General features: G+C 39.5%; 2 protein-coding genes across 3 annotated transcripts in view; one reads left to right on the top strand and one right to left on the bottom strand.

Moving 5' to 3' along the window:
- MCM9 (minichromosome maintenance 9 homologous recombination repair factor) overlaps positions 1-24,647 on the top strand; it is a gene marked incomplete at its 5' end in the record, with an annotated part of 40,833 nt that extends 16,186 nt beyond the window's left edge. Inside the window, 6 exons of the mRNA XM_081335342.1 lie at positions 13,319-13,493; positions 15,441-15,643; positions 17,933-18,136; positions 20,494-20,576; positions 21,086-21,231; positions 22,050-24,647. Coding sequence (XP_081191468.1) covers positions 13,319-13,493; positions 15,441-15,643; positions 17,933-18,136; positions 20,494-20,576; positions 21,086-21,231; positions 22,050-23,508 — 2,270 coding nt within the window. The 3' untranslated portion in view covers positions 23,509-24,647. The remainder of the gene's footprint in view (positions 1-13,318; positions 13,494-15,440; positions 15,644-17,932; positions 18,137-20,493; positions 20,577-21,085; positions 21,232-22,049) is intronic.
- On the bottom strand, positions 1,904-7,331 carry ASF1A (anti-silencing function 1A histone chaperone). 2 transcript variants are annotated; one of them, XM_081335438.1, is made up of 4 exons: positions 6,821-7,331; positions 5,666-5,799; positions 4,083-4,259; positions 1,904-2,307 (listed from the first exon to the last, which is right to left on the bottom strand). In XM_081335438.1, the coding sequence occupies exons 1-4, from the start codon at positions 6,927-6,929 to the stop codon at positions 2,095-2,097; spliced, it is 633 nt and encodes a 210-aa protein (XP_081191564.1). In that variant the 5' UTR covers positions 6,930-7,331; the 3' UTR covers positions 1,904-2,094. The 2 variants fall into 2 exon arrangements, with proteins under 2 accessions (XP_081191564.1, XP_081191565.1); XM_081335439.1 differs by having other exon boundaries at positions 5,666-5,781; positions 6,821-7,328.
- Positions 24,648-26,016: the final 1,369 nt, after the last annotated feature.

Here is a 26,016-nt window from a genome sequence, read left to right as displayed (position 1 = left end):
TATATATATATATATATATATATATATATATATATATATATATATATATATATATATATATATATATATATATATATATATATATATATATATATATATATATATATATATATATATAATTCAAACTGTTCATTCATTCATACCACCATTTTCAGATCTTTAAAATTCCTACTTAAATCGTTAATCTTATTTCCGCATTAAAACCAAAATTCATTCTCTTCCCATCACCTGTAAAGTACTTTGCACAGCCACCTTCGTATATCAATTTTACTCTTAGTAGCTGCTCACTGAATTCTGATAGTGGCATGAGAAGTTATACGGCTCTTCTTTTTTCACATTGCTAAACTTTAGAGTGAGCCACATGGAAAATCATGAGATGTATGGCAGACCCAATGATACATACTGAATCCTGAGCTTCAGATACAGCAATTCATATCAAATTAGAGGTAGCCATTTTGGAACTTAACTTTCCTTTGGCCATGTCACCTCTAAGAGTATTCATCTAGAAAACCTATAACATGCATTGCAACCTTTTTCTGAATATTAGGTAACAATAAAAAGCTAAAAAGGACAAAAAAGTGAGCCCCACATATCTGGCCATCTCCATACTCCTGTCAGTCCACATACACAGTCAGACATGCACAATATTTGGTATGCCCCATATTGCTAACCACTAATCTCAACCAACCAATGTAATAATATATCTATAAAAAGGTAAAGGTTCCCCCACACATGCGTGCTGATCGTTTCCAACTCTAGGGGCCGGTGCTCATCTCCATTTCAAAGCCGAAGAGCCAGCGCTTGTCTGAGGGCGTCTCCGTGGTCATGTGGCCGGCATGACTAGACGCCAAAGGCGCACAGAACGCTGTTACCTTCCCACCGTAGTGGTCCCTATTTTTCTACTTGCATTTTTATGTGCTTTCGAACTGCTAGGTTGGCAGAAGCTGGGACGAGTAACAGGCGCTCACTGTTACGCGGCACTCGGGATTCAACCCACCAAACTGCTGAACTTCAGATCGAGAAGCTCAGCGTCCTAACCCACTGAGCCACTGCGTCCCTCAATATATCTATACATACACACAAATATACTCATAGATATGAATGGCATCATCTAGAGGAGTCACATCGATTATTTTCACACCTTTGCTCTTTGCTAGCCCTACAGTCTATCAAGTATTAAGTACATCTTTCATCCCAAAGCCAACAACAAAGCTGCCTTGACATTTGGGAATCATAATTTATAATGCACTACATTTAGCTGCCCTGAATGAGAGAAGAGGCCAATAGTTACAGCACCCTTGTGGATAATTGTACTATATTTATAAAAATTTGGGGCTTTTGTCTCTTAAACCTTAAATTCCTATAACAGTATTGCCACCTTATTAGGAAAAAAGTCTGGAGTACTATGGCTAACTAAAGAAATTTAAAATCCTCCATTTCTGGTTTGAGGTACAATTCCAGTAGCAGCTGTGCTGAAGCGTAAAGCTTGTCAAGACTTTGAAGTTTTACTACACATTACTCGTTTCCTTTTGCCTGCAGTAGGCATAATTTGGCAAGTGTGCAATGGCTTCTGCCCAGACAAGACCCCTTTGGCAGCCTGCTTATAACACTGTTGTCACTGATAGAGTGATATTAGGTTACATTAGACTGGTCTTGTATGAATCTTAGTGTTTTAAAGTTAACATCTGTACACTTTACAAGTAGTTGCCACTCAAAAGCTTCCAAAGCATAAAAAAGATCATTTCATTCAAGCTAAGCTTATATAGACTTCACTAAAGCCCATCTATAATTTACAATGAATAACATGTAAATGTTTTATCATCACTGCCTACCTCCCCGTTTGCCTATCTTTATACATATGGGTGATAAGCTTTAACACTAGATTAAATAAAATCTCAGGGAGTTACTTAAAAATAGTTTTATTTATACATCCACTCAAATACTTTTCCTTATAAACTTTCTACAGGGTATGTGTTCTTTAAACAATTTTTCACATTTGTTTAATATGTAATTCCAAAAAAAAAGTTTCTGTGATGGTTGTGTTCCGTGTACTGTGTGTGTTTAGAGCTCGACCGTATAACATAGCGCAGAAGGTCACATGCAGTCCATATGAGATTCCAACATAACATTTAGAGAGTTTTCAGATGTTGGCCACCCTTTTGAGGCAGAAGGCAGGGCATCTGTAGAAAGGAGTGATTGGAGGTTTGGATTACTGCTCTCGGCATCTGTCAGTTTTTCAGTGTTGTCCTCCCAATTAATATGGAATCTTGTGACTCTGGGATTAGATGCCAAAATATTCCTCTGGAGCTAGAAAACAGATGAATGTTTTAGAAGATTTAGATTCATAAGAAAAGACTTACTTTCCTATTGGATGATGAGCACAACATAAGGAAAGGAAAGGTCAAGAAGTTGAGAAAAATAATACAGCTGTTTAAACATCAAAAGGGAGACAATTCAGAACTGGCTTATTTCTCTCCATTCTGCTCTTGGATAAAATAGTAAATCAATTGGTGCAAATGTGGGTAGTAGAGAAACAACTTCCTTTTTTGCTCTGAAGACAATGCTAATTCCCTCTTTGTGCCCCTTATATTTTCACTGAAGGTTAAATTTTTGATTCAGATCTATATACTATAAATAGGTCAACTTTTTTTCACAGTGGGAATTCACATTCCCTATATAAGTTCAATGAATGATGAAAGAACGTTATAATGGAACTTGAAGTAAATTAAAATTGGTAGTTAAGTAAGGATGTCACATAATCATTTGTGGGGCCTCTTGCAAGCTTCCCCATTAACACTGTTTGTAGGAAGCTGGCAAAGAAGGTCACTAATGGCGATCAAAAGACTTTGGAACTGTTGCAGTGACTGGACTGGTCTTGAGTACCACTTGTTCAGTGCCACTGTAAATTCAAGCAGTTGCTGAACTAGTGGTCACTAAGTGAGGATCACTTAGTAATACCAAATAGTACATCCAATACACTCCTCCTTTCAACAAAGAAGGTAACAAACAGATTTGGGATATTTTTGTTCTGAAAAATAAATACTAAATTTACAACAAAGTCTAGGTAAAAGACTTTGTGAACAAAGAACAAAAAAAATCACCCCCCAAAAATGAAGACCCTTTAAGCCTATCCAGAAATCATATGGCCGGGCTTATAACCTACTCCATTATCTTGCTTTCTGCTATAAAGTATTAAAAAGCAGCATCTGTCACTAGACTAAGGATATATTTATAAAGGAACATACACATATATACATGCATTCCTAGACTAACTCAGAGTTAATTTATGTTCTAGGGCTTGATATCTAACTTTAACCATCATAACTTTGAGACATTGTTAAACTCATCGAAGTCATTAAGTTGAGGACTACCTATACACTAAAGATGAAGTAATGATATTTCTCTGAGCAACATATGCTCAAGTTTGGAAGTTGTGAATTGGGACCAGAATTAAGATTCTAAATCCATTTGCCACAAATCCATCTCCTAGCCGTGCAGCAGCTTTGTTCCCTTTATGTTCTTTCGATTATTTTGCACCAATGACCTTTCCCTCTGATGTGCGCTTGTACACTAAACCGACATGGATGGATTTGTGGCTAATGGATTTAGAATCTTAATTTCAGTCCGTACCAGCACCCACCTTTGACAGCTGTACACCACCAGCCTGCCTTTTCCCTGCTAACTTAGGGCCCATGCGCAGAGTGCTAATACTGCCTGATGCTCACTGAATGATGAATTCAGCTTACAGAATGCTCAGTGCCTAGAAGAGTTTGTAAGTCTCTAGTTTGGAGGAACACTTTCTCAAGTAATCCTTTTCTTTTTGTCACAATATAATATGAAGGACTTAGGGCAAATTTTGTGGGAGGGGCTATCCTCTACCAACATTCCCTCAGCCCATCCTAGAGGAAGGAATAACCCCGGAGGTACAAAATTCAGCATTATCACTGATAACAAAAAACTGCTTATTTTTACCTATTAACTGTTGCTTATTTTTAAGCAACGTTGACTAACAAATTCTATTTTAGTTTAGCGTAGTTTAAAAAATGGATTTGGATGGATTTACACAATATATTATATCCTACCTTAGAAAAGTCTGGCTTTACTGGAGGGTTTTCTCTCAATTCTGTTTCAGTATATTCATTGTTTACATAATACCCAACTCTGATAAATTCTTGACCTCTGTAAGTGCAAGTAATTAAGACAACTGTTACACCTACAGCATCTGCATCAGGAATAAGCCCTGGATTAGGCGCATCTGCCTATAGTAAAAAATAAAAGGAAACAGGATTAATTATCAAGTTACATAATTTAGATTTCAAGCACTATTATTATTTCATTTCCTGGGGTCAGATGATATTCAGTTAATTTTTAAAAGACTTAAATGTATTACTAGCCTTCTTTTACCTTGGAATTTTTTGAATACCACCACCAAGTAAGCAGACTTATATGACAACAACTAGACCATTTAATTAAGAAGTTATCTACATTAATCCCTTATCTCAAAAGGCAACTTCTACAAATTTGACTGACTCCAACTAAATTTCATATTTCTGTGTGTGTTATATATACAGTATATATACAGTATACACATATATACTGTGTGTGGGGGGGTATTGTATACATACTGTATATATAATTGTAGAAAATCTAGGCAGCCCCAATTCATTTGAGATCCAGTGATAACTTGGCTACTTTTGCAACTATTCCTTGTCGTACATCTCATGTTCAATAAATGAAGTGGTTCACTTAAGGTCAGAGCAAGGTAAAGCAAGTGGGAGGATTAGCTTTGCCCACCCTAGTTGTAAAACAAGGTGTTTTTTTTAAATGGAATAACCCATTTTGGGAGATTTACCATTCTCTTATCTCTGGAGATCAGACAAAAGGATTATCTTAACAGAAATATTTAACAGAACCAAGAGTTGGAAAGGGACTTGAAGGCCTTCTAGTCCAACCCCCTACTCAAGCAGGAAATCCTATATCATTTCAGAAAAATGGTTGTCCGATCTCTTCATAAAAACCTCTAGTGATGAAACACCCACAACTTCTGGGAACAAGTCGTTCCACTGATTTAATTGTTCTGACAGAAAATTTTTCCTTAGTTCTAGGATGATTCTCTCGATTAATTTCCATCCACTGCTTCTTATCTTCAAATAAATACTTTCCTCTAGGTTTGAACGTAATTAAGAATGTTACTTCAAGTAATTGGTATTATTAAGCCTCAGTACAGGTTAGGCCAACTGCATCCAAGGATCAGGTTTGAATTTGTTCTTTTAAGTGTGATTTATGAAAACATCCATTCTACTCCACTTATGGACTCTTCTGTTCCTTAGCAATTATTTTTGCTCTGGATCACTTATTGTTCATGTGAACAAGAAAGTGGTTATGTCCAACACAGGTTTTAAATTAGACATCGGGTAAAGATGGTTATCTAGCCTTGGCTTAAACTCTTTAAGTTTGGAAACTGCTTTAAATAAATAACTCCAAATTTCAGTTACATTTAACCAATGAATTGGTGACATTTGGTCATGAAAAAGTTATTTCTATTATTATACTTTTATCCTGATATGTGTTAACCCAGTGAACTTAAGTAATTATTCCTGCCTCCTATTTACCTCCAAACAATTTAGAGGAGCAACTATTGCTCAGTATTTAAGAACTGGCTTACCTGAAATACAAACATGTGTCTTCCTGCAGGAACGGGGCCTACTAAAACTGAATCTAAAACTTGATCATATTCCTCACTTTCTGCTGAGCCCACATAAATGATTTTCCATTCCAAATCTACATTAGAGAAAAAGACTTTTAAATAAAACATTCAAAATTTTAGTTTTATTTGAAAAAAAACACAAAACCCTCGCCCCCAACAGTAACAAAACCCCTTCCAAACTGCCATCTCTTTGAACTCTTAAAACTTGAAAACAAAAATAAGAAACCGCAATCTAACTTAGAGCTTCAATCAAGCCCCGAACAACCAAACACTGAAGTCAAAGGGCACTTACTGAAAATTAGTCGGGTGGGGTGCCTAACTGAAGTTTCATTTTCAATTTCAAATTTTAACAGCGCCCTTCTCCGACGCCATCTCCTCTGCCCAGTGGGGATGAGAAAAGGCAACGGGCCCTTTGCCCGCCTATTAAGTCCCTGTTTGTAAGGCTGGAGTTGACAGGGCGCTGGGTGATTCCGTTTCGCTCAATAAGGGAGCGAAAACCGGAATTGCTCACTACTCCCGACCTGCGAGGTCCGATAAACCAAGCGCTCGTCCAAAAGAGGCGCGTACGAGGAGTTACGGAACCAAAGTAGCGCCCCGGTTACTTCGACGAGTACTTGCACGCTTTGCAATGGCGAGTCCCTCGGGAAAAGCCAACCGTGCTCCGGGTTGCTAAGGGGTATCCATGCCCACCCAAAGCTAGGCCACTGCGGGCAGAGCCGTGCCCTGCCTTGCCCTTTCCCGGCTCGGCGTCCGGCTCCGAGCATGCGAGCGGGGCTCGCTTAAAGCCCTCCTCCCGCCTATGCGCCCGACGAGCCGCTCCGTCACGACGGCGGCAACATGGCTGCTCCCTGCGCCCGAGCAACTTCCCAGCAACTTGAGGCTTCCCCTTCTCGCCGGCGCTCGCGCCTCGCCCCAAGCCGCGCGGCGGGGGGGAAGCCCAGCGCTGCCGGCTCGCCTCCTCCAGGCAGACCGCCCGGCGAAGCCCTGGCAGAGACCCAGAGAGAGAGAGAGACGCTCCCGCCGCCGAGGCCTTTGCAAAGTTTAAGCCTGCAAGCCCGAAGAGGCTGGCGGCGGCCGGGGAGAAGGCGGCGGCGGCGGCTCCGCGGGACTCACCTTCCGAGAGGTCCTCTATGCACTCGAAGGTGATTTCGAACTGGAAGGGGTTGTAGAAAGGCGAGGGGTTATCCAGCACCACGACGTTGTTCACCTGAACCTTTGCCATATTGGGCGGGCGGGCGGGGAGGGGGGGAGGAAGCGGGGAGAGGACCCGCAAACAATAGTCGGACCTTTTTTTCTCGCCGCTCGAGAAAAGTCCAGGGGGGGCTCGCCTCGCGCGGAAGGCAGACGCCGGCTAGGGATGGAGAGGCGAGTTTAGGCAACTTCGCGGCCGGCCCTGCCTTCTGCTCCTGGCGCCTTTGGCGGAGGCATCGGCCGGGCGCGCCTTGTCGCCTCGCACCCCGGAGAGCGCTCCACACCGTTTTGCAGCTTTTGCTACTCCACGAAACTACAGCCCATTCTCCTCGGTTAAGTGGCAGCGCGGGCGCGGATTGGCTACGGGCGGAGCCGTGACCCTCCTCCCGCTGCCGAGGTTTCCCTGAGAGCAAGAAGGGCTCCGTGGCTGGAGCCGAGTGCCGGAGCTTCGCTGGCGCTCCACCTGCCGGGCTCGGCGCCGGCTTTCGCAGCGGAAGCGCCCGCGGGGCTTCGCTTGGAGCAGGGGTAGGCAACCTCGGCTCTTTTATGACTCATGGACTTCAACTCCCAGAATTCCTGAGTCAGCGTAGCTGACTCAGGAATTCTGGGAGTTGAAGTCCATGAGTCATAAAAGAGCCGAGGTTGCCTACCCCTGGCTTGGAGGAATGGGGCGTGCGCTTGGCCCGGCCGAGATGCCTCCCTCCCGCCTCAGACCAGAACTCTCCCCTCCTTTTCCCCCTTTCGGGCCTTTATTTTGCCTAAAAAGTTACCCGCTTTTGATTGAGACTTGGTTGATAGTAAAAGCAGCTTTTTCCACTCTAGTGCAGGGGACGTGATGGCGTTGGATTGCAATGAAAAGAATATACGTGATATATACATACACGTATCCATGCTGAGTGATGTTGCCTAGTGGCTTATTCACAATAGCAACTAGGCGGCTTCCTTAGCTTAAGCCAGTATCAGCTGAGGAATTTGGGGAGTTTGAAGTCCACGTGTTTTAAAGTTGCTAAATTTGAGGAACGCTGGATTAAACCCAAACCTCTGGCCTTTGTTCAAGAAGCTTTTTCATTTTTCCGCTTAACGATTAAAGAGTGTGGTGGGGATGCTTGTGGAGGGTGGCTGTTTCTTAGGGCATTCTGATCACAGACCCCGAAGGCAAATTCTGCAATTGTGCACTTACATCAGAAGTCAGGATGCAACTACAGTATGCAATGTCATTTGCATGATGTTGTATACGCATCCTGTTTTGGCCTAGTTATGTGCTATAGATGCCAGTGATTCTAATAAACTGGGGAAACCATTGTTTTCCTTATTGGGATTGTCAGTTGCCAATGGAGAGAATATTCAATACATATTGAATATGTTTTATGCTATATCTATGGGATACAGTATTGGCAATGTGTTGGTGGCCCTGGCCTTCATTTCCTTTTCTCACCAGCTACTAGATAGGGAATCCTGGATTCATGGCTCAGTTTGGAAGATCATATAGGAGCCGTGGCCAGGGGGGCTTTTGCCCAGGTTCGCCTGGTGCGCCAGTTACGGCCCTATCTGGACCAAGATGCCCTATGCACAGTCACCCATGCGCTCGTGACCTCCTGGCTAGACTACTGCAATGCTCTACATGGGGCTGCCCCTGAGGACCACTCAGAGGCTTCAGCTGGTGCAGAATGCAGCCATGCGAGTTGTGATGGGATTCTCCCGATATTCCCATGTAACACCTCTTCTCCGCGAGCTGCATTGGCTTCCAGTTGGCCTCCGGATGAGATTCAAGGTGCTGGTGATGACCTATAAAGCCCTAAATGGCATGGACCTGGATTATCTGAGGGAGCACCTGCTGCCAGCGTCAATTTCCCATCGTCCTGTGCGCTCCCACAGGGAGGGCCTCCTCAGGATACCGCTGGTCAAGGATTGCCGACGGGCGATCCCCAGGGGGAGGGCGTTCTCTGTGGGCGCGCCTGCCCTATGGAATCAACTGCCAATGGAACTCTGGACTGCCCCCGACCTTCGTTCATTTCGCCGGGACCTAAAAACCTGGCTCTTTGAGCTATCTGGTCTGGACTGAGGGGGTTTTAATGTTTTTAAATTGTGATTTTAATTTTGGGGGGTTAGACTTAATTTAATTTAATTTTTATTTTATATTGTACTGTTTTTAAATGTTGCCTTGTAAACCGCCCTGAGTCCTTCGGGAGTAGGGCGGTATATAAACCGAATTAATAATAATAATAATAATAATAATAATAATAATAATAATAATAATAATAATAATAATAATAATAATAATATAATGTTCTGAAACCTGTGCTTTTTTTAATTGAAAAGTTTTACAGTACATTTTATCTTTAACAATCCCCCCCTCCCTCCACCCACCCCTACTTAACCCTCCCTATTCCTCCCCCCCATTCCCCCCTCCCCCCCCCGACTTCCCAGAGCTAAGTACAAGGTATAAAAACAAAGAACAATCATAAACATCCATATGCTAACAACAATAAACTATTAATTCTATCGCACTCTAGCTCATATGAAATGACTACAAGCAATACTAATATTACATATAAAAAAAAAGAAAAGAAGACTTATTCAAATGCTAAATGAAACTTTTTAGTCCCATATTTGTTCTGGATATAATCAATCCACTTTTTCCACTCCATAATATAACGTTCTTGCGAATGATCTTTCAAGTAAGCCGAAATCTTTGCCATTTCCGCCAGGTCAGAAACTTTTAGTGTCCATTCTTCTATAGTCAGCAGTTCCTCCTCCTTCCAATATTGACCTATTAAGAGTCTTGCTGCTGTGATTAAGTTCAACATCAACTTAATGTCCACAACAGTAGCATCTGTAATTATGCCCAATAAAAACAATTGTGGACAAAACTTTATCCTTTGCTTAAAGATCTTCTGCATATTCCACCAAATTTTTATCCAAAAAGCCTTAACCTTTTTGCAGGTCCACCATATATGAAAATACGTTGCATCTTCGCCACCACACCTCCAGCATTTAGGTGTGCTTTTTTTTAATCTGCTGCTAGATCTGCCCACTGATTGCATGGGTAGGTCTAGTAGTGGATAAAAAACCAGCACACTGAAATTTAGGCAAGATGTATTGGAAACATGTTTGGGATTAGATTTCAGCCTCTGTTACGTGCATTGCATTTTTTTAAGGCTTGAGTTTAATACTGCTTCTGGATCAATGGACCTCCGAGTATGAAACATAACCAAGAAACCCTAGACAAGGTCAAATCATCAGGACCAGTTGGATTACACCCCAAGGTTCTGAAGGAACTGGCAGATGTGATCTCAGAACCACTGAACTATATCTTTCAAAGGTCCCGGAGCACCAGGAAATTACCAGAGGACTGGAAAAGAGCGGATGTAGTTCCCATCTTCAAAAAAGGGAAAAAAGTGGATCCAGGAACTACAGACCCTATCAGCCTGACCTCAATACCTGGGAAGATTCCTGAAAAGATAAACAACGAATCAGCGAACACCTAGAGGCAAACAAAGTCATTACCAAAAGCCAACACTGAGTTGTCAAAAACAGATCATGCCATACAAATCTTATTGCATTCTTTGAGGCCCAGTACTCTTCAACTTCTTCATCAAAGATTTGGATGAGGAGATAGATGGGGAACTCATCAAATTTGCAGACGACACCATGCTGGTAGGAATAGCCAACACTCCAGAAGATAGGCTTAAGATACAGAAGGATCTTGGCAGACTTGAACATTGGGTGCTATCTAACAAAATGAAATTCAATGCTGAAAAAAGTAAGGTTCTACATAGGCAAAAAAACCCCGAAATGCACAGGTACCAAATGCATAGGTGTTGCCTCACTCAATAGTAGTAGCTTGAGAGGGATCTTGGAGTCCTAGTGGACAGTCACTTCAATATGAGCCAGCAGTGTGCTGCAGCTGCCAAAAAAGCCAACACAGTGCTAGGCTGCATTAACAGAGGGATAGACTCAGGATCATGTGAAGTGTTAATACCACTTTACAATGCTTTGGTAAGGCTACACTTGGAATACTGCATCCAGTTTTGGTCACCACAATGTAAAAAGTGTTGAGACTCTAGAAAAGTGCAGAGAAGAGCAACAGAGATGATCGGGACTGGAGGCTAAAACATAAAGAACAGTTGCTGTAATTGGGTATGTCTAGTTTAATGAAGAGAAGGACGAGGGGTGACAGGATAGCAGTGTTCCAATATCTCGGGGATTCCCACAAAAAAGAGGGAGTCAAGCTATTTTTCAAAGCACCAAAGGTCAGGACAAGAAGCAATGGATGGAACTAATCAAGCAGAGAAGCAACCTAGAACTAAGGAGAAATTTCCTGACAGAATAACTAACCATTGGAACAACCTGCCTCCAGAATTTGTGAGTGCTACAACACTGGAAGTTTTTAAGAAGAGATTGGATAACCATTTGTCTGAAATGGTATAGGATTTCCTGCCTGAGCAGGGGGTTGGACTAGAAGACCTCCAAGGTCCCTTCCAACTCATTCTATTCAAAACATTTTTGCAGCTTATAATGTTTTCCTTGTAGCCTTTCTTTCATAATCCTATGCATATGATCGATGGCTTGGTCACATTTCAAACTGTTGCAGCAAACGTCATTGTGATGCTGCCTTTCAGAAACATCCAGAAATTGTAACTATTTCAGTATTCTAGTGTTTTATCATTGATTGGTTCTAGCCATTGAACTGCACCAGTACTGTGTAGATCAAAAGCCACTCTTGTTCATACATTTCTGGAGAAAATCTTTATGCTGTGGCTTGTGGCTTTAAATTATCAGTTTTTTCTGGTAGTATTGTTCCATTGTTAGGAATGAATCGTGGTCTTACCAATGTGGCTGAGTTTGAGTTTTCTTTTGCTGCAAAGGAAAACTTATAAGTATAAGTTTTAAGTATTTAAGTATAGTAAAGTTATAGATTAATATTTTCAATTTTTTAGCTTTTTCAAGTTTGGGTACACACCAGCTATATGAACTTCAACTCCCAAAATTTTCAGCGAATAGCCATGCTGGCTGTCAAATTCTAGAAGATGAAGTCTGCAGATTTGGAAGAATGCTGAAGTGGAGAAATAGTACTTCTTCAATACAATATTGGAAATATAATACAATTTTACCACTGAATGTCTATGGAGATTCTCAGTCATCCAGGTCGTAGTTGTCCCAAAGATGTTTTTTTCATGAGGCAACTAGACTTTCTTGTTTTTCTTTGAAGATGTTTCGCTTCTCATCCAAGCTTCTTGGATGAGAAGCAAAACATCTTCAAAGAAAAACAAGGAAGTCCAGTTGCCTCATGAAAAAACCATCTTTGGGACAATTTTACTACTGCAACCAAACAAATGCAACAACACTAAAACTGTACTTTTAAATCAGCAGATTGAAAAACTAATTGCCAGAGGAGTGTGAATATAAAAATATTTTTTCTGTTCTAGTTAAAATCAAATGTTAATCCCCTTTAAGAAATGAAAGAGTCTTATTTTCCATGCGATGAACTATCAATGTGGTGATAGTTTGCATGAGATGAACTGTCAATGATATATTTAAAAAGGAGTAGGACCTTCTAATACCCAGCAGAGTGGCTTCATGTTTGAAATGGTAAATGTACAAAATAAATATTGTAATTTTGCTTTAATTTGTTTCTTGTTTATATTTCAAGCAAATTCCCTACATTTCTAAAGAATGCATATCTAGCTAGCTTTTATTATAGTCTCATTAATTTTTGTCTGCTTTAAAATGCGGAATTTTCATGAGGACCAGTGAGAAAACTCCTTGGTTAACAATGCAGATGTCAACAGTGTCAAATTTCTGTTCACTTAGAATTACTGTATTTCCTCCAAAATAAAACCTGGTCATTTTTTTTATTTATTTTTGCACCAAAGGATGCATTAGGGCTTATTTTAGGGGAAACACAGTATCAGGGTGATCACACGAATGCAGCCGAGAGACGGTGTGACAGAGTGGGTGGCGCATTGGGATCGCTTGCCTCCCCCCCCATGCTCTGCCTGCTTCTGGTGCTGGTGCGCGAGGCTCCTACAGCCGCACAGAATATCTGGATCTCCTGCCTCTGCCTCCGCGCTTGGACTTACCTGTGCTGTGTGGGCTGCGGCTGCTGCCAGACACCGTTGACCCCCATACGCTCACCTCCTCCTGTGTTGGCCACGGCCGCCGCCGGGCTTATTTTTGGGGTAGGACTTATATTAGGAGCACGCTAAAAAATCAGGCTAGGACTTATTTTCTGGGTGGGTCTTATTTTGGGGAAAACATGGCAGTAAAGCATTTATGTTCGTATGGTTTAAGCCTGGGCTTTGGAAAGTCTCGCTGATAGATGATCCTCAGAGCAAGAATACTCTGCTTTCAAGTGCATTTTTAAAACAGCTGCTTGTACTGCTATCAAGTTTTTACAGGGAATGTTTTGTTCTCAAGGTTTGACTGTGACTGCTGTGAAAGACTCTGGAGAATGGAATTTGGAGGCTGGTGCACTGGTCCTGGCCGATGGAGGCCTCTGCTGCATAGATGAATTTAACAGCATCAAGGAACATGACAGAACAAGCATCCACGAGGCCATGGAGCAGCAAACCATCAGTGTTGCCAAGGCTGGGTAACTATGTTTAAAATGTTAAGATTGCTGCTGTACCTTTTTAATTGACCCTTGTGCTGATGTTGTAGGATTGCCTATGTGATAAAGTGGTTTGAGGGTACAAATTAAGCCTGAAAGATCCAGACTCCACTCCCCATTTAATTATGAAGCTCTCCATCTCACCAGCCTTCACAGAGGATAAAATAGGGACAGGGTGGAAGAAGAAACATGTCTTGGAGGAACGGTGCACTATAGATGTAATGAAACATATTTCAATATTCAGTTTTATTACTGAGATCGGAGACAGCACAATATAACTTCCATTTAAAAAAAAAACCAGTGTGCTCTATAGGATGTTATAAATCAGGACCCACATAGATGGGTTGCATAGGTTGTTATAGATTGCTGCGACCCAGCCCGTTCAACAATAACCCAGAGATTACAGTGGGCATTCTGCAGCTCCAAAGCTCTTTCACAGCCCCTGATATTTTGAGCATACAACTGCATTTTAACATCCTTCCAACATTTTTAAAAATTACCAGGTGAAGAAGTAGCAGGTTTTGATTAGCTATTAGCTCTCTTTTTTTCCCCCATCTCCTGTTTGAGATATCACAATGAATTGTTAAAATTGGCAGCAAAGCTTTCTAGATGTGTATAAAAGCTGGATGCATGAGAAAATAATGTACTTTGGTTTTATGTTTACATCACCCTTGTACCAATGTAAGTCTGATCATAAACACGGTCTTGAAATAACCATTACTGCATGCTATTTTCAGTAAAAGTGGAAATCCATTTTTAGTCAGGAGCGCAATGAAACTCGTTTGGTGCTGCTGATGGAATTTTAGAACCTTTTTCCATTCCAAGAATATGTTCTGGAGTTCCAAATTTTCCCTTCCATATTTAGCAATCCTTATGGCATTATGCAAAGGGGTCAAATCTCATTTCCTTTTTGAATCTCTGTTGATACTGGCTTCAAGTCAAAATGCTTTTCCCATGTTGCGCACTGTTACAAATGTGAAAGCTAAGATGATTGGTGCTGTATTTGTTCCCATTCAATATGTGAGGTAAGGTCTAAGCGGCACCAACTAGAAATAGATCAAACCTAAGTCAGATTTAGAACAGCTGCCTGGCTGCCTGCAACAAGGGTTATGCTATGACTACTAGGAGAAAAATATCCTTCTGGTTCTTTGAAAACAGATCTGGGGTCAAGGTCAAACAAATTAAGGAAGGCAAAAAACGTACTGTATTCAAGAGCTGTCATAGAAACTTACTACAAGTCGGATTGTTTGTTGATTCTTTGAGAAGGTGCATAATTATTTAAGAGGCATAAGTATTTACAGTGCATCAAAAAAGCATGCAGTAGCTATATGTATAAGTGGCATATATCAGAGTGGAAATGAAAGTTTGGATGTGAGTCATAGGTTTTCAAGGATTAGTATAATTTGGTTCTGATTAAACAAAGAAGGCCTCCTTGGGAAGATTAGATGGTGAGGCTGTCAGAGAGTATCTGTGTAGATTGAAGCAAAGCAAGAGAAGAATTCAATTAATTGTTGTTGGGACCTGGCAAAATTTCGAGTTTTCAAATTCAGTATTAGTTTTGCAAATAGTTCATTCTTCTTCTCGCTGTAGAAACTGTTTTATTAATTAGATCAGAAAGCGTTTGCAACCCGATGCTATTTTGAAATGTGCAGTGTTGTTGCTTCTAGTCAGAATAGGACTGTTGCCATCCATCACCTATGTTTGGCTTGCCACACCCACGCAGATTGTACTTTGTTATAATCCATAAGCTTTTTCCAGTGACTTGTACTACCATCTGAACTATTCAGCTCACATGAAATAAATGGAAAGCTTTGGGATCCCATAATGAAAATTTGGAATGAACGATGTTCTACTAGTAACTTTTAAAAATCGTTTCTAACAGAGTTCAGTTCTGTTTAATACTTAATGCCACCCTCTTTTTTCCTTCAGCTTAGTGTGCAAACTGAATACAAGGACCACAATTTTGGCAGCAACCAATCCAAAGGGCCAATATGACACTAATGAATCCATCTCTGTAAACATAGCCCTTGGAAGCCCTCTTCTTAGCAGGTTTGATCTTGTCTTGGTATTGTTGGATACCAAAAACGAAGAATGGGATCATATAATTTCATCCTTCATACTGGAAAATAAAGGTAACCTTTTTATATTCCTTTTTACGGAATTATGTGGATCAGTTTGTCACTGGTCATTGTAAAGTTTTATACACACTAAAGGATTCCCTTGCTTTGTGTGAATTCACTTTATGTAAAGTCACTATTGTGAATTTCTCTAAAAGTTAATGTTATGCAAAAAGAAAAAAGAAATCAATGTTACGTTATTTGTGCCAACAACATCTGGAAATATGCAAGACTTCTTCCCACTAAAATTGCTTAAACATTTTCCTACCAAAACCTCTTTCTACTTCACTCACACATTTACTATCATGTGCAGTTGTTCTAGTTGTGCATCCTAGTTTCCACTTTGTTTCATATCAGTAATGTATTATTACTCAGTGCTCAAAATGGCTGCCAATATTTTGCCCAATCCCCTTATACAAAATGAAAAGAAGGACTTCTCCAACATTAAACCTTGGACTTATTGTTCACACCAAGCTGATGAAGGATCTTCAGTTATAGGTCAAGCTTTTAATCAGAGTGATGCTACTGTGTGCAACAGAGCAAAGAATGCTAATAATTTTTTTCCTTTTCTGTTTGATAATATTATACTGTAAGGTATTTTCCATAAGCTAGTGTTCTCTATATGTTTTATATATATTTAGTTGTTTAGTATTTAGTGTTTAGTATTTTTAAATGTTTTCCTGTTTTCCCTCCTTTTTATATTCTGTTTGGGGGATTGTAGGGAAAAAACAGTTTTTACTATTTTATTATTTCTTTCAACATTTTAGTTTTGTATTGTTACATTCTCTTTATTTTTTTGTGTTCTTCTATAAAATATAATGAAACACAGTAGATAATAATAAATAGCAACAATGGCGCTATTGGAATATCTGGAAGAAATGCCATTTGCCAGCAAGCAAGAATTGGTAGGACCACAAAATAGACAAGTAATAGGAAATAAAGAAGTTAAAATACTCTGGGACTTTAGAATTCAAACAGACAAGTATCTGCCATACTCCATACTTAAGTATTGTTGATAAGAAAGACAAAAAGGTTTGGATGGTGGACTTGCTCACCTGGAGACAACAGAACAGAAGAGAAAGAACTGGGGAAAAACTCCACAAAATACGAAGACTTGCAAATTGAAGAAAGGCTGTGGAAAAGAAAGCAAAGATAGTACAAATCGTAATAGGCTTCTTGGTGCAATCCCAAAACATCTGGAGCACCACTGCAACACCATCAGCATTAACAAAAATCACCATTGGTCAATTGTAAAAGACAGTTTTACTTGGAACTGCTTTACATCCCGTGATGATACCTTTAATAGTATTATATAATATCTGCCTCTCCTATGTCCTTGGGAAGGACTCAATAAGGGGATACAAATGCCAAATCCAGTCTAAATATCTGGCTGATTGTATGATCAATTATACTACAAAGAACATGGGACCGTTATAATAGCCAAGATGACTTGTTATTCTAAGTAATACTTTCTTTTTTCAAATTTTCAAATAGTAGGGTTTTGACACTGTGGTATGTGGATCCAGCATTGTCATTTGTAAGCTACCTATTGGACATAGTGATAGATATGAACCCAACCAATGTGGCTCATACATTGAAGCACAATTAAGTAAGCAAAGGCATAGGAAAGGTCAGAGTTCAGCCAGCGAGATAAATTTAACCACCCAAGCAGATTATATTGAAGAAAGAAATTCAAATTTTGTTGTTGTTGGTTGTGAAGTCATGTCCAACCCATCATGACCTCATGGACAATGTTTCTCCAGGCCTTCCTGTCCTCTACCATCTTCTGGAGTCCATTTAGGCTCACGCCTACTGCTTCAGTGGCTCCATTCAGCCACCTCATTCTCTGTTGTCCCATTCTTCTCTTGCCCTCAACCTTTCCCAGCATTAGGCTCTTCTCCAGTGAGTCCTTCCTTCTTATTAGGTGGCCAAAGTATTTGAGTTTCAACTTCAGGATCTGGCCTTCTAAAGAGCAGTCATGGTTGATCTCTAGGACTGACCGGTTTGATCGCCTTGCAGTCCAAGGGACTCGCAGGAGTCTTCTCCAACACCATAGTTCAAAGGCCTCAATTCTTTGCCGCTCAGCCTTTCTTATGGTCCAATTTTTACAGCCATACATTGCAACTGGGAAAACCATGGCCTTGACTATATGCACTTCAAGTTTATGAAATGTGATTACTGAATGCTGCTTAGGTTTTGGATTCCTCAGAAAACCACTTCTGTGAGACTTAGCCTAGAAAAAAAATTTCAACGATATCATGCATATAGTATTGTTGTTGCTTTATTATTTAATTCTTTTTTCAGGCTGCCCAAGCACATCTGAAAAGCTCTGGTCTATGGAAAAAATGAAAACTTACTTCTGCCTTATCAAGCATCTCCAGCCTATACTGACTGATGAAAGCCACCTGATCCTTGTCCGCTACTATCAGATGCAGCGGCAGAGTGACTGCCGGAACGCAGCCCGAACCACGATCCGCTTATTAGAGAGCTTGATTCGGCTCGCTGAAGGTGATGCCTCTTTCTTCCCCATTCGCTTTTTTAATAGCTGCATCCTACAGAATTGATTAATAAACACACATTAAAAAAAATCTGCAGTCAATATTTTACCCAGTTTGGTAGATTTGCCTTGTAAAATCAAATGCTATTGTCTACCTCCTGAGGCCACCAAAATAGCCATCTTTGTTTCGGCACTATGTTTCATGGGCCAAGATGTCAAAAGATTCTTGCCCTATATAAATTGCTTATAAATGTAAAGCTTCTTTATGCATGCATAATATGATCCAGGAAGAATTCTCCAGCTTACTCATGTATGAGCTGAAAGACAGAATAAGGAGATATTATGCTTTGTGCTTTGTTTATCAAGCATTCCACTTTGTTTATCACAGAAGCAGACTTCTCAGTAGCTGCGTATGTGTGTGTAAGGTATTTTATTAAAAAAAGATTTTACATAAGATCAAAAACTATAGAAACAAAAAGAAAAGTAGAAAAAAGGTATATTAGTAGAATAAAAGAAAAGGTGAAGGGCAACAAAAGAGAAGCAAAAAGGAAAATAGTATGAGCAACTTTCAGTGTTGTACATTGAAAGACACCTGGTCACAAGTATTCCATGATCTTACATAAAGTTTTTTGTTACTTCGGGAATGGGTTACCATACAGCAATTTGGAACAGAATTAGAGTTACCTGCATTTCCCCAGAATATAACTGAGGGATTTTCACCATCAACCTTCAGTAGTTATCAGTGACAAAAATCACTGTTTTGCTTCTTCTACTGGGTATGTGCTCTTACTTATACTCTGAAATGATCCTAGCTTAGAAATTGTGGCTGATTTTTTTCCTGGAAGTTGTAAGCAATTAGGGATATTAATAATTTGGACTTGCTTAAGTTTACAAAATACAGAATAGCAGAATTGGAAGGGACCTTGGAGATTTTCTAGTCCAATCCCCTACTCAATCACAAGACCCTATAGCATACTGGACAAATGACTGTCCAATCTTTTGAAATCCTCCAATGATGAAGCACCCACAATTTCTGGAGGCAAGCTGTTCCACTGGTTAATTGTTCTCACTGACAGGAAATTGCTCCTTCATTTTAGGTTGCTTCTCTCTTTTTTAAGCTTCTATCCATTGCTCCTTGTCTTAGTTGGTGGCTAGTTCTCGCTGGGAAGAATGGAAGGAGAGAATGTTGTGTAGATTACCTGATCAAAAGACAGAATATAGTAATAGCACTTAACCTTATATACCACCTTCAAAGTGCTTTACAGCCCTCTCTAAATGGTTTACCGGGTCAGCACGTTGCTCCCAACAATCTGGGTCCTCATTTTACCAACCCTGGAAGGATGGAAGGCTGAGTCAACTTTGAGCCAGTGAGAATCGAACTGCTGGCAGTCGGCAGAATTATCCTGCAATGCTGCATTCTAACCACTGTGCCACCTTGGCTCTTTTTTTCATCTAGTGTGGACTCAGAGGTTTTGAGGTATAAGCATTAAAAGATGTCTATGTGAAATAGAGATGCTTCTAATAACTAGAAGACAAAAACATATGAAGACAAAAACATGAAGAATGGTTGCAGGGATTGGGTATGGCCAGTCTAGAGAAAAGAAAGACTAGGAGAGACGTGATAGCAGTACTCCAGTATTTGAGGGGCTGCCGCAAAGAAGAGGGGATCAACTTATTTTCCAAAGCACCAGAAGGCAAGACAAAAAACAATGGATGGAAACTAATCAAGGAGAGAAGCAACCTAGAACTAAGGAGAAACTTCCTAACAGTGAGGACAACTAACCAATGGAACAGCTTGTTTTCAGACGTTGCAGGTGCTTCATCACTCAAGGTTTTTAAGAAAGGACTGGACAGCCACTTATCTGAAATGGTATAGGATCTCCTGCTTGAGCAGGGGGTTGGACTAGAAGACCTCCAAGGTTCCTTCCAGCTCTATTCTGATTAAATAGGATGATTATAATAGGTAAAGAAATAAAGTGACAAGATATGTACCTGTATTAGATACTTATGTTTATGATATACCCCATTTTGAAACCTTACATGCACAGCAAAGGCAAAACAGCAGAAATTAAACAAAATAAAACAGGATAACAGAACAATTCCAAAGGAGAACAAGATTTTAACTACATCAGTAAATTGCCCTTTCATTGATCACTTAACTCTAAAAAGCAGCTGAAACAGCAGTACAATATTAAATACCTGTGACTTCAGCAAGCTAGTAAATACATTCCAGGTACGTTGGATTAGATAAAATAGGATAGAGGTATGTATTGGGTGTTGCTAATAAAACTTAGGCGTATGAGCATTTATTCCATGTAACAATTTACTCATCAGCTTTTATAGATTTTCATTAAAACTTGTCTTTCAGCACATGCTCGATTGATGTTCAGGGAAATGGTAACTATAGAAGATGCAATAACTGTGGTTTCAGTAATGGAATCCTCCATGCAGGTAAGTTTGCTTATATACTATAGGTAACAAAAACAATTGCTTATGATATAAGGGATCACAAACTGTAGACACATACTTTTTAAACAAACAAACAAACAAACATGTTCCCCACTTTCCAGATCTTGTCACTTTGCATAAAAGTCCATTCTTGTTCATAGTCAGTTATGGAAATTGGAATGGGTCACATCCATGTACCTTGACAATATTTTTTTCTGCATACACAATATTGTTCTGTTTTAAATGACTTTTCAAGACATTACTGTGTGATATTTATGTAATCAGAGTACTATTTGTAGCGAGGCAAAGAAATGAGCTTGGAGTAGCAAGGTAGAATTGAAAGCATATTTAAGCCCAGGATACAGAGAAAGCATGAGCCGAAATTCTGAGGCTTTTTTGAATAAATAATTTTGCTCCGTGCTTGCAAACTTTATCAAGTTTTTATTACCATGTTTAATTTAAGAAGTTTTCACAAAAACAGTTTTTGCATCACAATTCTTGTCTTGCTTTAGGGAGGTGCACTTCTTGGTGGCGCTAATGCCCTCCACACTTCATTTCCTGAAAATCCGGTGGAACAATATAGAATGCAGTGTGAACTAATCTTGAAGAAGCTGGAGTTGCAACACCTTCTGCAGGAAGAATTAAGAAGGCTTGACAGGTGCAAAATATTTACATTTGGGAAGAAAAACCTCAGCTTTAAATCAAATTACACATCAGCTGCTATGACAATGTGTGAAGTGATGAATAATAATATTTTCCTGTAGGCTATGGTCTTGAAGGCATATGGGTGGAAATAATTAACAATATCAGACAGAATCATTCTGTTACTTGCTTATTTATATGCAAAACCAATATCAGTAATCAGGATTGCAGTCCTAAACACATGATAGAAAAAACTCCATTTATTCTTGAGTAAATAAAGACAGAATTTTATTGTAGAGGAATGATTTGCTTGAGTATTACTTACAGGTAGTCATCAATTTACGACCGGTTGCTTAATGACTTTTGAAGTTACAATTGACCTCCCCACAGCTACTTATGATCCATTTTTAAAATTACAATGGCCTCACTGCCACCCACAAAGTCACATGATTTCATTTTAGGTACTTGGCAACCAGGTCATTTTAATGGCTGTTTTCAGTATTCTGCAGTCATGTGAACACCCATTGGGGAAATGGACTCATTTAACAACCACAGCATTTGCTTAACAACCACTACAAAAAAAAGTTTTTAAAAAGGGTCAGGTCATGTTACTTATACAATGACTTACAACCATAGATCTGAGCCCAGTTATAATTGTAAATTGAGGACTACATGTATTCACAAAAAGCAAATCTTCTACTCTGTTTTAACTCAAAATCCTAAAGTTATGTATTTACTAATGTTTGCACCCTTAAAAAACATCACTTCTATATTTCAAAGCTTCTAAAAATGCATTTTATTTTGGCAAAAAATATTTTCTTTTTAATTTTGTAGGTTTTTACAGAATGGAAATTTAAGCCCGTCTCTGGAGTGCAAAGGAGTATCTTTAAGCAATGACACGTTTGGGAAATTAGAGCAGAAGATTCATTCCCAACATTTACAAAAAGAAGAAAATAATATTCAGTCACAACCTTTGTCAGCCAAAATAAGTTCTGATGCTGATACGCATCTGGGATTCCCAACCAGACACGTATCTAACGATGTCCAAGTTAGAGAAAAATTGAAGAGTCTCAAGGAGAGTAACAGTGATAACACCTTGAACTGGTTTGATAGTATATCAGAAAGTAACATGGAAGCTGAGAAGGTCACTTGTAATTTTCCAGTTGCAGTAACATCTCAGGAAAATCTGGCTGTGGAAACGATGAATAGTAGATCTTCTAAAAAGACAAATTCTTTAAGAGAAGCTGAGCAAACCAAGAAGAGGATATCAATGACAAAAAAAGACCAGGGTGAATCTTGTACACAGACTATTTTTGCCCTTGAGAAGATGGAAAAGCCTCTAAATTCCCCTTCAGGAGCAATTTATCAAGGTTCAGATGCTACGCCTAGCACACCTACCTCAGTCATTACTCAAAGGGCCTCTAAGAAGTGGCGGAAGAGAAATATTGAAAGCATCCAGAGATTTTGTACAAGTATAGCAGATTCCAAGACGGAGGATCATCTACCTTCATTATCTTCTCATCCTGCAATTATCCCAGATGGTCCTAAAAAAAATACTGGGGCTTCTGTGTGTCACAATGTGCCTTCAAGGCATTTGACATCAACAACTTTAAATCGGAAGCGAAATAGAAACCAAACCAACCAAGTAAGAAGTTGCAATGAGCCTGGGGTCCCTGAGAATTCAGAAGCTGCCCCCGCTAAGTTCGCTAAATTTTCCTTTCAACAAAAGCCTAAGCTTGGCCTGTCTCCTGAAAATGGGGAACATCACAAATCAGAGACTGTTTACAGCCCTGACCTTTTTACCCAAAGTACATCGAAAGGAGAAAATCTGAGGGAAGAAGATCCTGATAAACACCAGGAAAGCTACAGTCTTGACACAGGAAACACACGCCAGGATAAACAAGCCCGTAAAAACAAGAAAGAGGAAGACAAGCCAAAGCCAAATAAAGCCGCAGCCATTTCTTTCACAAAAATGTCGGGGGCAAGATCAGAAAAATTGGACGGTCAAGATTCAAGAAAAGTGTGCCCGAGCACTTTAGCAAGGCTAGCAAAGTTTGCTTTTACGCCATCAGACGAATCTCCAGTTTCCTCGAATGTCGCCACTAATGAAAAGGTGAGAGAAAGGCAGCCATTGAAGACTCAGAAAGATTATGCAGAACCCACCCGGAAGTGCTTTGAATTAGGAAACACACACAGGATTCCAGGGAAATCATTGTTCTCACTAACTGACCTGGACGATGCAGTGCTAGACTTTGACTGGGATGAAGAGATTCAGAAAAGTGCTAAAACTTAAACTTTAATGTCTGCTATACCTTCTCAGCCATACTGTATATTGTTGGTACTTTTATAAGTGGTTTAATTTTTCATGTGGGAATAATGCTGCAAATAATAAGCAACCTAACACGGTCTTTAAAAATTGAACCGGGTTCTAAAAAAAAGAGCATACTTTTACATACCAGGTAAAATCTGATGCTATCGGAGTATTATGTTCAAAGTGAAATAAACTCAGTGCTCTCCAGGTGCAGGCAGCAGGCCTGAAAAATAAACCACCTTCCTGGGTTTTCTCTTCATTGAGAGCTAGTCTAAAATCTGCAGTACTGGGAAATCCTGTAGTAGATTGGGAATGCTTCTCTTTTTTTATGCCTGTTTTAAGCACATGCATTTGATAGAGGGCAGATCATGTCAAATTGTGGTGTTACGATGTCACATTTTTGCATCATTTTGTCTCGTGACATGCACAGCGTCACTTGTCCTCTTTCCTGCAGATACCCTGTAATACTAAGACCTTTCCGACAGCAAGCTTCAGATTGTGAGAGGACATTCTTCAGGGAGGGGCTAAGGTTCATGTGCACTGGGGGTGCTTTTCCATGATCAGGACAGAGGAGATTTATAAAACTACAGCGGTAGTCAAATCCGCAGAACTAGTACGGATAAAGAGATTGGAAAGCAATGAATGAGACACTTATTTTATTTGGATGTTTCCCTAAGATATAAATCCATAGACTATTCAATCAGCATATTTTGGTGAATTATGAGATGAAGAATCCCTAGTGAAGAAGCACATTAAGGTTTTTAAAATTATTTTTAGTTTTCTTCTTAGCATCCTATAGAAATGTGTGATTTCAATTATTTTTGATTCAAGTAAAATGAACTCCAAAATCCTTGAAAATTGGGAGGGGCCCTCCCCTCTTCAACTTCTGTTTGGCTTACCATATTTTTGTCCTGCTCCATTTCATAATGAGTACTGATCTGTGACTTTAATTAGGTAATGGATAACATTATATTTGGCTCAGTAATGAGCTTGAATTCTTTGCTCAACAGGACAGTTTTCCTGGTAAAGTTTGTAAGCCAATGTCGCTATTAAAATGATTGATATGGCAATTTGCTTCAATACGTATGATTTTTCACTCCTTTTCTCCAATAAAATGTCAGCTGATATCTGTCCTCAGTCCATTTTCTTAGAAAATAATGTGTTGTATTTGTATGAGAAATTGAGTGCCATTCTTTGCTTTACAGAGGATGTATAACAGGGGGTCTTCAAACATGGCCCTTTTATGACTTGTGGACTTCAGCTGCCTGGCTGAGGAATTATGGGAGTTGAAGTACACAAGTCATAAAAGGGCCAAGTTTGAAGACCCCTGATGTATAAAAATGCTCTGAGACTTCCTTTCCCTAATTCAATAATCTAGTGAAATTGTAGTAAATGTTTTGATTGTATATTGAACAAAATCATATAGTAACTGCTTTTGCTTTCCTTGTATTGTTGGATCTGATCTGAAATTTCATATAGTTTTGTGAAATTTAATGTAGAACACTCATCTCTTGCTGATTTAGACACAAGTTAAGATGTCAGTGTCATGGACTCATTCTTAAAGTTCCTTGTCTATATAAGGTCTTTGACTACAGATGAATCATCCGCAAAAAGATAACATTTCAAAGTCACCTGAAAAGTAATAGTATTAAGGGAATTAATAAAACATCAAACAAAACTCCCAAGTGATGTTGGAAGAGTATTGGATATCCGATATGTATTGATGAAAGTTGGGGTGTTAAATGTTTGTCCTTTAATTCACTGATGTCATTAATAATAAATCTAACACATTATCCACTAATATCACAGCCAATATTAATGGAAACTTAATAGTAGCTGTATTATAAATTACCAGAACTTCCTGTTATTTAGGAGAATTGAGGAAATTCTGCTTCAAATGATACTTTTTCTTGATGGGAATTTAATGCAAGGAAGTCCTTAAACATATTTTTTTTCATTGACTTTTTCTGCCCTAGAATTTTGTTTTATGTATACTTGTGCATGCTGGTGGAGATTTAAGTTATAGTAAATACTTAATATTGATTTCTCCTCATTGTTCAGCTTCTAATGGCATGTTCTGTATCTTCTGAGATTATGACAGACTTCTTCAGTCACTGGGAATCAGTCTCAAGTTTCTCATCCCTTCTTTGCATTAGAGAGAAAGTTCTCACCAGGCAGATCTTTCCTCACTGTGTGCAGACCAGTCCACTCCTGTAGTTACCTGCAATTAGAAATAGCAAGTCTTTGGAAGTATGGCTTCTCCACTTGCACAGGAGAATTGTAAGCCACCTGGTGATTGGCTTTAAGATGGGCAGCTATACAAATGTTACAAACAAACAAACACTCCAGCCTAGGTCTTTGTGGAGGAGAAGGGCAGGAAATGGCCAAATGTGTTGCAGTAACATGATGCAAACTCTTCCCCCAAGTCCTTGTGTGCAATTTTGCAATGCAAGTATGAGAGGTCAGGATTCATGTGATGGCTTACCTTGG

The sequence above is a fragment of the Vipera berus genome, assembly GCF_964194415.1.
Source record: "Vipera berus genome assembly, chromosome: 1".
In the NCBI taxonomy this organism is placed as follows: Eukaryota; Metazoa; Chordata; class Lepidosauria; order Squamata; family Viperidae; genus Vipera; species Vipera berus.
This window is presented reverse-complemented; position numbering and strand designations above follow the sequence as displayed.